General features: G+C 29.7%; 1 protein-coding gene across 1 annotated transcript in view; it reads right to left on the bottom strand.

The window, feature by feature from the left end:
- The window catches only part of CHRNA2_1 (Neuronal acetylcholine receptor subunit alpha-2), a gene marked incomplete at its 3' end in the record, with an annotated part of 44814 nt that overhangs the window by 19977 nt on the left and 12039 nt on the right, over positions 1–12798 (bottom strand). The window contains exon 2 of the mRNA XM_035731372.2: positions 688–881. Within this exon, the coding sequence (XP_035587006.2) occupies positions 688–881 (194 nt within the window). The remainder of the gene's footprint in view (positions 1–687; positions 882–12798) is intronic.

Raw genomic sequence — 12798 nt, 5'->3', positions numbered from 1 at the left:
TATCGACTGAGTAAGATGCGTTTGGTTTATTCGTCGAAAGTATAGAATATGGAGGGTTCTTCATCGACATAGTTTGCAATGTTGGGTTTGTCGTTGGGCTCACTACTTTAGTGACCTGATATTACTGGAGCCCGACATCAGTCCACTAAAGATGATTATTAGTAATGAAGTGGATATTAGAGAAGGTTTTTCTTTTTGTAAACATTTTTTTATTTGAGACATGAAAGCTTTTTCAAGGAAAGCTTGGACCAGATTGCCGGGCGAAACGTTGGATTTACTTCAAAATTCATTCACTGAGATTTTACAATTACATTCTTCCTCTTTAATATCTCACATTAACTCGGCACCCGAATACTGTGAAATTATTAGATCAATTTTTTTTATTTGATTTGTAACCGCTACCTTTAACCATAGTAAATGAAAAGTTACACGTTGTCGTATTCAAGTTATAACAGTCATTACCTGCCATTATTATCATTATTAAGAAATGTCCTATTTCCCAAAAATTCTATGCACCGCATAATTTTATTGTATCTATTTTATTTCATCCCCTAAATGAAAACAAGTTTTATTCAAATAAAATTGATTCATGAAGTGTCAACTACTATATATAATAAGTGTAAACAATATATGAAATAACATGCAAGTTCATTATAATTTAAGTGTATACCATAAAATAACACTTACATAATTTAACCATACACTTGTAGTTAATACTTGGTTTTTTTCATCTAAATCCAATATTTGTATTAATGAAAGTGACATTTCCACAAGAACTTTTTCCGATGTATGCTTTACTGGACGACCGGTTATTCCTGCAGCTTGATATTTGTTTAATAGACGTTTAATTAAACGTTTCTCATCAGATAGTGTGTAAACACCTAGAAAAGTTAAAATATACAATAAATAATTATTGGCTAATTTAATAAAGTATAAAATAATACACTTTTTATAAATAACTTTATAAAATTAATTTTACGACTTATGTAACGGTTTTTGATTTTTGAGGACACATCCCATCAGTCGGTTGTGAATCACCCAAATTCAGGTAGTGCTTCGTTGGCTTCTACTTTGTTTATGACTACTTTAAGTAAGAATAATAGAAGAGTCCTAAGCCAAAACGAAACATATGTCAATTGCTCCTTATATTTAGTCAGCTTTCGAGCTGAAACCAGTATGTGGCAAAAAATATTTGAATGGTTAACACTTCTTTTATTCACATTTCATAATTTTAATGTTTATTAACAAGAAGCTAACTGAATGTGAACTTGAACTAATCTAAGACCAAACATCTTAAACTAAAAGTTAACATCGAATGATGATTAAAAAAATTTGATTCATCAAGCATGAAATAAAACAAAATAATACTTAATAATTTATTATTGAAATAACAAGAAATCCTCTAACAGAATAATGAACCTGATTTTAATATAATAATTGAATTTCGATCGTAAAATTATCATTAATGTTAATCTGAAAGCAAATTAACTATAGTGATTATTTCTCACGTTATCTTTACTTGGTAAACAAAAAAAATTGTACTGTTAATGAAAGGTAATGATATTTTGAGAAAACATAAACTCAGAACAAATATAAACGTTATTATCATTTAAATCAGTTAGTTTCTTTGATAAATATAGATTTATATAGTTAGTTGGCAAAGTTTATTAGAACTATGTGATATTAACAATCAATGTTTTAGTATAACTTTTGTGTCCATTTTAACGGGTACTGTGGAAAAATAACGAAGCCAAAGAAATCAATATAATTCATTTTGGTTAATTCGAAGCGTACAAGAAGATTACTTTTGTCTTGAAAATTGATTTTGTTTTAATTCAGGCCATACTGTCAATTACCTTTGACAACATAATAAGTAACTTTGCGAATCAGAATGTCAGATAACTTCAATTTGTACCCTTACAACAGTCTTGATCTATATAATTTTAATTGTCACTCAGTACTGAAACAAACGTAACATCTTATACAGTTTTTCTTCATTTTTATGAACATGAATGATAATCGTAGCAGAATAATACAACCTAGAAACAATAATACTAACGGCAAAAAAATAAAACAAACATATTTACTTCAGATCAGAATAAGTCCAAATAAAGTTACATTTGACACGTAGACGTAGAATTATGAAAGTTAGTAGTTGTGGAAAAATTTAAAAATCGTTGAAGCAAATGTTTACTTTTTCATAGGTTTACTGAAAAATAGAATTGAGCAAGGCATACAAATAGAATTCCAAAAATGGAAGATTGTTGTCACAGATGACGTATTACCTGACTAGCTGAGTGTAGTTCAGAGAAAAAGCATGAATTACAATTAAGATTATGGATAAAATTTTGCGTAAAAGCCTTTGAAATTGGTATCACCAAGACAAAAAAGAGAAATATAAGTATCTAAATTTCTGAGTTTATTCCATAAAATCTGAAGTTAGAAGAACAGTATATTCAGTTATGGTGAACGAGAACGCAGATGGGGTCAACCAATGTACTTACAGAATAGTCACAAAAAACTTGTGTAAACATACAAAACATTGGAATTAAAGATCTTCAAATGAGATAGAAAAAAATCTGGTTTGTTAGATTATTTATTAAGTCGATTTGTTTATCATCTAAGTAAAGATTGTAACTGATTTACAAAATTTTGTCTATGTTCTTTTTTCTTTACAACATATCTATAATAAATCAGAATATCAGTATAGTGGTTGTGGAGACTATCACGTTTATGATTGAAACCATGAACCGATTGATGTCAGACCACCATTAAAAACCTGGAAACACTTGACGACCGTTTCGTCCTATTGTGGAACTCCTCAGCAGTGCGCATTCACGGTCCCGCCCCACAAGATTCGAACCCAGGGCCTTCAGTCTCGCGTGCGAACGCTTAATCTACTGAACCACTGAGCCGTTATCCAATGGTGTTAATGTCTAGCATTAAATAATCCACGAAACCGCGCGACCATCTTCCACTGTACTGAGGTAGACACCTGTTTCTACCCGATACGGATTAGCTCCACTGGTCACGGCTTCCCACCAGAACTCCGAGAATTTTCTCACGAAGCTATTCACTAGTGAGCACATGTTAATTATCAATATAGTGGTTGTGGAGATTGTTAAGTCTTTTTTTATTGAGATCATGAACCGATTGATGTTAGACCACCATTGAAACGGCCGTCCAGTGCTTCCAGGTTTTCAATGGTGGTCTAACATCAATCGGTTCATGATCTCAATCAAAAAAATAATAAATTAGAATAGTAGGAGAATATAAAATTTCTTTTTTGTTTCAAGATATGAAAGTATACAATGTGGAGGAAATAATTTAAAAAGCTAAAGAATACTAAATCGACTTTTCAATTGATTATTACTGTGGTAATTACTACTAATGTTGACAGATATAAGTAGTATGTATCATGAATCGAAAGTGAAATACCTGGCGGCAGCAGATTAAAAAGTTCGGAGAAAAGAGAATGAAAACAAAAAATGATTGATGGGTAAGCAAATAAACAATGAAGTCTGAGATGATTGATGGACGTTCTCTAATTTGTGTACTTAAATACATTCGACTGTTCCCACTTGTGTTTTCGTTCACTACATTGCTTGTCACCATTTACAGCATTTATTGTTATTACCTTTTGTAAATAATTCAGTCTGAAACAATTTTTTTCTTATTTGTATTTTAAAAAATCACTGTTTTATAACTTAAATATTTGCCTTTTTTACCTTGGTTTTGTCTCAGTACATGTATTATCAAATGAATTAATTAAACATAATAATTAGCTATTTCATTGATTTGTAATTGAACGTACTGACTACTGAATAGTTATTTACTTAATACAGTATAGTTACTAGTGATTACCGAATCCTATCGAATAATTCTGTAATAAACTTATCATATTAAGTGGAATGGTATTATAATTATTATAGATTATTAGATACAATAATGTTTTCTATCAAAATCTCAAGTTATTTGTTACTCATTGAAATTCTTCTTGAAGGAATTAGCATGCCTTCATAGATCCAAACTCAAGTCACTCACCATCTTAATATGAAGCGTTATTGACTAACTAGCTAACATTTTCCTAAAATATGGATCATTACTAGGAGTAGAATAGAGGATACGCATTTCGTCTAGTTTATAACTCATAAGCTGGACTTCCTTACATCTCAGTGTTCGCATTCACATTGAGACTTATATTTGTTATTATGAACTTCAATTACCGTGCTACCCACAGTGCGACTGAGTCAAAATAACCACTAACCTATTCATTAAGTATAATGTTTTATATTACTATTAACAGTTTTAATTATGTTGTTATTTTTATTTACAACTTTGTTTCAACTGTTTACAAAATGTCTGTCATTTTTAGAGGTTTATGAATGAGATGTGTAAGCAATGACTGGTTAAATTCAACTTCTGAACATCATTCTAATAAATACTTCAAAGCTTAGGTGTGGAATGTTCTATCAATCGTCTCCAAAGTCATCATACCATAACCGAAAAATATTATTGGCTAAAATTTTCAGTAAAAGTGAGAATATTAAGAGTGCATAAATTCTACTTCAATCACCAATATTAACCAAACTATCAGAATCTTATACAAGTTAAACCAAGTAGTACAGTTTGCTGACCACAAGTACACATTATTATCCAAAACATTTTATTGCTAAGTTACTGTTAAATATGAAAATTTATTTCATAAATTTGTGACATTCTTATTTTTACGCCCTGTAAGTTGTAAAAAGGTTTCATAATATTTGATATTATTTCTATCTAGCAAACTAATCTGACTAAGTGATAACAGCTATAAACGTATTAGTGGTCGTTGGGCTTTCATCGTTCTTCTGAACGATATTATCATTACAAACTTCAGGTAGAAGTGAAGTGCTCTCACTTATATCAATCCACGTGGACAACTGCGGAAACATATTCGACTAGAAAAAATGTGGAAATCTTGGACAGATGCAATTTTAAAAAAACCAGAGAATTTTTAGAAGCTTGGCACTCAGGTCAATCGGCAATCAACAATCACATTGAAATCGATCCCATTTACCAACCAGTCAGGAAAATCATGGACAAACATAGGACCAAAAATCAAACTAATGGGAGATAAAACCAAAACAAAGAAGTAAACATTAACAGGTTAACGGTCCACAAGAACCAATCAACATTAAGGTCTACAGAACAAGCTGTGAACCATATGTGGAGAAATTCGAACACTTCAATTCTACCTGAAGTATGTGCTGATGATGTAGTTCAGAAGGACAATGAAAGTTTCACGATCAAGCCATCCAATTCAGAGAACAAAACTCCATCAGAAAGAAAGGTATATTTATCCTTAAGCAATTGATATAACCCTATGTTTAGCTCAACCATACATTCGAATTATGATAACTTCATTTATCGACAATGAGAAATTTATCATATATTTACCTTATGTTACTTTTTAATAAGAAAATCTTACACTGTTTTATGGACAATATTTTATCATCTCTGTATATATATACATGTATACATAAATGTCAGAAAGTAACAATAAGGAAACCAACAAAATGAAACCAATCTCATATAAGAATCATATCTGCTTTTAAAATGATTCACTACATTATTTTATATATTGGTGATGTAATGATACAAAATGTATGATAAAATGACTTTTGAAGAAAACTTAAATTTCAAGCTCTAACTTCACAATAGTATTAACTTAAACATAGTTACATGTTGCAATACTATCAAGTTACTTATCGAACATCTCGTGCCAGTAATACTTTAGTTTAAAAAACAGGATAAATCCATTAAGCAATGTGGGTCCAATCATTTTTCTGTAAGGTTCCGAACATTAGGAATTAAGAAATTGTGAGCAACATTATTCATGGTTACATTTTAGAAAAATCTGCTTTTACCCCTAACCATATCAATCTAAGTGACAATAACCAAGATTCTATCTAAGATGGCTACATGAAAGTTTTTGGTGGTAGTATTTATATATAACGCTTTTTTTTGTTTCACTCACAAACGACGATTTTAATGTAGAAATTTCCAAGCCTGTAAGGCGGTTCATGTAAACGATTTTTTTAGTATGAAAGAATATCTGAAGTTGCATCACCAACGTATTTGTAAGTTAGTGGAGTTTACTAATATCAGTTGTTTGATTATCTTTTCGAAGATAATTTTGTATAATTTCAAAACTATTGGTTTTTGACTTGCTTCTTGAATATAAGTCAAAGAAAGCGTATTCTTGAACTTGCTAGACTTTCACATAAATTTTACTAGTTAGACTATGGATTAAAAGTAATCTGATCAAGTATAGAAATAAAAATTAAACAAAATGTCAAGGATTCTTTTGAGACGATATAGTATGCTTATCCATCACTCAATAATAAAGCTGTTATATAATGAGTAAACCAAAGAATTCAGTAAAATTAAGTACCTGGTCAATTAAAATAGTCTCTTTACTACTGTCAGTTTAAGGAAGAATCTAATAGCGAAATTCAGTAGATTTTTGTTTGCTCGATCCATGACAGAATTTGATGTTATAGTTTAGCGTTTGGAGATTTTTGACATTATTCTGTTCTAGCTTAGACGTTTATGAAAGAATATGTGAGGTAAAACATCTCATTACATTGGTGGCTACATTACATTGTATGTCTACTACCTATCAAAATATATATATTAGATGGTAAATATTGTATTAACCTCTGGATTTAGATAAATATACCAACATGACAAAATACATGACCCTCTACATAAAGTTGTATGAATATCTTGACTTCACAAATATTAGTAAATTCACTATATATGACTAGTGAGTTTACCCATTAATGGTAATATAAGAAATTGTTACGTAGGAAATTTATCAAAAATATAAGTATGTTTTGTCCTTACTAGTTGACCTATTCTTATGGTCGATAAATTCATGTCTGTTTATCTTTCTCCCTAATCGAGGCTCATCGTATATGTTTGTATGTGGATTGTTAATACTATATTGTATTGCGTCTAGTCAGATGAAAATTTACTAAGTTTAAGACATTGCTAACATTCCAAGTTCTTATCGATTATTTATTATTGAGTAGCAGTCTACAAATAATAACGTTTTTTTAAGTTACTCAGTCATGTTACTTTTTATACTTAAATCAAGTTAACTTAGTTTCCAAAGTAACTTTTTCGAATTAACAATATGTATAGTTGATAGATGTTTAAAGGATTCAATAGTAGGAAAGTGAATAAAATGTGAAAATTTCTGTAAAGAGTTCAAATGTCAGGAAAAAGACGGGTCGATATATTCAATATTTATAACGGGACTTCATGAAATCAACTGTTATTATATACTCAAATGAAATAATGAATATGTTCCAGTTTTTTAATGAGTGCATTAGTATTATAAATAGATTAACTAAAGTTTAGTTCTTTTTTAGTATATTTTGTTCATTTGAATAATAAATTATGAAGACTAGTAACTTGGATACTTCAATATAGTTTTTATTATGAACCCCAATGATATTTGGCTATACGGAAATTGAAACTTTCCTCATGCGTTCAAAAACAATTTGTCCTTACACTTAGCCTACCCTGGTAGTACTGGTAAAACTGTATATATTATTTTACCAGTATACGGTTTATAGAAAGTTTGAATAAGAGTTTATAGGTGGTAAGTCATAAAAAAAGCATAGTAATGAAAATTTATTTCTATGGCATCATTGAATATGAGTTTCATGTGAAGGGTACATTATATAAAGTTATTGACGAAAAATCTTAAATATTAAAAAAACTTTGAAAATGAAAACTCAGCAATAATAATGATAAATGAATATTTATCTCTTAGAAATTATTTTAAGTTTCTTAATTAAACTTCTCCCTTCAATTACTAATATCTTAATGAACTGACAATATTAAATAACAACATCAGTTATATGTTCCAAGAAATATTCTCACTTCTGGACATTCAACTCAAATTATATACACATGCTTAATGAAGAGTATAGCGTGACTTGAATAAACCTAATATTATACTTCATATTTATGATGTTTTGATAAATTAGTTATTTGATAAATATAAAAAAATAATAAGAGATACATCCGGAAAGTGAGAAAGTAAGTTAAATTTGTTTACTTAGCGATAATATTCATTCGAAAAACAATATTTTCGAAGTAGAATGTCACACATCTGTTGCTTAGTACTCGTTATTGTTCACTTAAACGTAATAACACGGAGTTAAAAATGACCATACTTAATAGCTAATATTAAAAATATATATGAGTGAAGTAACATTCTGTACTTAATAATGGTAAACAGGTGTTTGTTTACATACTGTAGTGAATAAGAACACAAGTGGGAACAATCGAATGTATTTGAATACAAAATTATAGAATGTCTTAGTAAAATCTGAGAATCATACAGTAAATCTTTTCATTTGCAAAATGTCAATCAATCGTCTCAAACTTCATTGTTCCTTCGCTTTCATACCAATCGCTTTCTGATTCCGTTCTTTTCTCCTTGATCTTCTCAACCTTCTTCTGCCTGACATTCTATTCCTGACTAGGGTTATATACTACTTATGTCGACATAAGTAGCACATATCACAATCCTCAAACACGAATGGAATACAACTGAAAGTAGTATAACTGTGAAACAAAAAAATCACCTAACAATGAATTATATGTTTTTTTCTCAAAATGTGATAGATTTGTTTATGGAATGAACAACTAGATATCTTAGCTGTATCAAGTAGGTTTCATCAATGAGATATGGTCCTCAGAGGGTTTATTCATCTCATGGATGAATTCACAAAAGTATTAAAAAAACTAATTATATCACTTGTGGCTAATTTATTTTAGATCTTCAAATGTTCATTATTGATTTGAAGTTTAATCGTTAAAAGTAACTTCAAAACATACGGATAAAATTATAAGTTGAAATGATGGTAAAAATGGTAAACAATACATTATCTCAATAATTATAAATCTATTTGAATTTTCCTTCTTTCTGTTGAGTTTTCTAAAAGTAGTATTTCATGTTATTGTACATCATATACTAACATTCTATGCCAAATCGATGAAAACTGATAGGATTATAGAAATAGGCATTTGTTTTTAAAGAGGTATTTCTCAAAATTCTAGTTAGAAGCAAATATTTGTGTTTTCAACGAAGTTAGTATACAAACAGTAATTGCTTGTTGACCTTGATAGTGTATTGATCCATAGCAAAAATCAGATTAATTTAAAAATAATAACTATTAGGTATGGTTGAAGTCACTTTCTTTGAGCATTTGGTTTAAACACTTGATCAAAAATTTCAACTTCATTAAGATCACCCTGTCAAACTATAAATCTTTTTCACCATCTTTTGAATCAAACGATACCGACTCATCTCTTTTGAGAATATTATGCTTCCTCATGATTAAGAGTCCAACTTTGTTCATAACCATTGTTATGACCTTTCAATATACGGAGCTTAAAAACAATTTAGTTTGGATTTTATATATCAAAATTAGTTTTATTTCGATACGATTTCTCTTACAAAATTAACTATACATATTTCTGTAAAACCACAATAATCAACTTTTGTTAAATGAGATATGAACTATTCTGGACTATGAATTAAAAGCGACTAAAATAGAACATATAAATGTTTGTTATCTTTGATCATAATTCTGCAGAAAATAAACATAAAGGTAATCGTGAAAAAAGAAATATTGTAAAGAATTGAGATAATATTGCTTAAATCAACTGAGGACTAACTCGACGTTCTTAAGGCATTTAAGTGTATCAATAGTTACGGATATACTTTTGTTTATTTAGTCACTCAGATGTAAATATTTTGGGATCGTCTATATTACAGAATTAATCGGAGGTATGACTTTTGCTACGTTGTAATTTTTCTTCCGTCATGACTGACCGCGCTACACTTGACACGTCTGTTTCATGGTGAACTAGTATTCTCATTGCAGAAAACTACATTTTTCATGTAAGCAAGCAAAAGCGACAAAAAGCGAAACACGCCTTCCATCATGGATTACAATAGTGCATCTAATAATACCCACTTCATTTTGGTTGAGTGCCAGGTGCAAGATAGAAATTACGAACGAGAACACAGTTTATCCTCAGCCTGTTTATACCTTTTTCTATCTACTACGATTTAAGTAGCTAGTTTATTTATTTGTAACCCAAACAAAGTGCCTGAGATTCTGGTGCATACATCTTTACTTGATATAAGAGTTGCATTAAGTTGTAAATGTTTGTAAATCGTTAAATATAAGAGTTCTATACTATCGCCGTAATAAGTTCATAACATCCCTCCGTTTTTAATTATGCACTAATAGATAATTCATCACTAAACATGTTTACAAATCAAACATCCACCATATTCGACCAATTTCCCCTTATTTTGGTGAGTCAGTGCTACAAATTCGAATTTAATTTTGACCAAAGAATTATCCACAACTATCTGCTATAAACATGTTAGTGTAGCGCAGCAGCTCAATATACTGGTTGAAAAAAAACACAATTATTATGAAAGATAGACTTTGAAATAAAACCTTTAATAAAAGTTACACTCTAATACGCAATTCACCCATTAAATAAACAAAAAAGTAGCTAGAATTGCAGGATGTAGCACATTTAATGAATATTAAATTGTACATACCCAAAGTTATTTTAAACGTTTATAAATGAAATCCATTTATATCAGTACTACTTAAAAATTTAGACTGATAAAAAAGAAAGTCGATCTAAATGCTTTCAAAAGTGAAACATTCTTGTTTCTTCACATTATTCACAAATTTGATCAACTTGATATTGCCTATATTTACATGTTGATTATATTCAGTATAGTTAACTAAGACAGTTTTAAAGTTTGTAATGGTAGTTGTTATTCTCATCAAAACTAAAATATTGTTCCTCCATGACTAAACCATCCAGCTCAGAGAACAAAACTCTCTCAAAAATTCTCCACTATTGTTTCATCCAATTGGGCATTAGCAAAGAGCAACAACAACAATTCTTGATTTCATTGTTAATTACCTTTGAAATATAATCAATTTAACTAAGTCTTGGCAACAAACGTTTTGTAGACCTTTTTTAAGTTCAATATTTTTCCTATACATTTTTGTATTTTAGAATTAGATCACAAATGAAAATTTACTAATTTTAATAGAAAAATCTTATACGATAAAACATATTTGATTCATAAAAGGGAAAAGTTTGTTCGAAAAAAATATTATTCGGAAGAATATAGACTTAATTTAAGATTGAGATAACAAATAGTGAGTGAATGACTGTTTGAACAATGTTTCATAATACAGTATAGGTATAACAGTAGAGTAACAAATTACAATTTAGGTAGTTTGTTAAGTAGGGAACAAGATTTACAGATATTTAATAATAAATTTATTGATGATTTTATAACCTTTTTATAGAACTACGCATTAATATACTGAACATTATGCAACTTTTATCCATTTACTTAATTGGCTTGTAGAGCTGTTAGTTGCATTATCTCTTCAAAAGACTTACATTGAATAATGTAAACTACAGAATTGTAATTCAAACTCTAAATGACTTTGCTTTTTTCATTAGAGCCGGGTGGACTGTTTTAAATTCGTTAAGGGGTAGTAAGTGTGTTGTTTAAACTCTTAACTAGGGGAATGTTGATCATTTTATCAACTTTTAAGAGACAGAAAAAGTTAGTAGACTAAATCTTTTAAACAAAAATCACTCGATCACATCTGTGCATTACTCATTATTAATTGTCCAACATTCTATCCATAGCTTCCAAATTCAAACTAATAAGTACTCCAGTGTAGTGCCAGTGTTTTTATCGGTCTTCATAAAATATATTGTATTGATTCGTGTGCAAATTTAATTCTAAAGGGTTTTAGGTTGTTCACTGAGATACCTGAAAATATCTACTTACAACGAACATGGATTAGTAGCTGCTGAAGATGACTTATCATCACTTATAGTAATGTACATATACAAAATAGACATAAATTTGATAGTGAGGATCTCACAACTGTAGATTGATTAGATCTGAAAAGTCTGAAAATCAACTATAAGCATGAGCTTCAGACCAAGTCGTAACTAATTGATCTGACAATATGAACTTCATTTTTTAGCTTATGTAGACATGGTTGATTAATCTTATCTTCAGTGGTAAATCTAGCAAAACGGTTAACAAGAATCCAGAAGCACATTTATATGCCAAAGCTCACAAAAAAGTAACCATTAATAGATAAGACCACTGAAACAGAATGATTCATAACTAATGAAATCATTTTGAATATGATCAATTCTGTCTGAACTAGGCACCGTTGACCTTATTCACTCTAACAATAAAAGCTTTTAAATTAAATCGGAAAATAACATCACCAAAATCAATTTACTAAGTCTTCAAAATTTTCCACCAGTTCAAAACCAGTTTCATTCTTCAAACATTTCACATCATTCTTAATGGAAACTGTTTTGTTATATATGGATCGGAATCAGTTTATGTTATAGTTTACTGAAGTTGTTCACATAGACTGTTTATATACATTCTAGGTTTGTCAGTTACTAGAAAAGTCACTTTCAAACGTACACACAAATATTCAAAACAACTGATAATTACTTCAATGTTAAATATATCAACTTGTAATTTAATAGTTGAATTCATGAGTAAGTTGAGGCTAGACCAACATGGAAAACCTGGAAGCACTGGGTGGCCGTTTCGTCTTAGTATGGGACTCCTCAGTGGTGCCCATCAACGATCCCGCTCCACCAGATTAGAACTCAGAACATATCAGTCTCACACACGAG

This window comes from Schistosoma haematobium, chromosome ZW, assembly GCF_000699445.3.
Source record: "Schistosoma haematobium chromosome ZW, whole genome shotgun sequence".
Lineage (NCBI taxonomy): Eukaryota > Metazoa > Platyhelminthes > Trematoda > Strigeidida > Schistosomatidae > Schistosoma > Schistosoma haematobium.
This window is presented reverse-complemented; position numbering and strand designations above follow the sequence as displayed.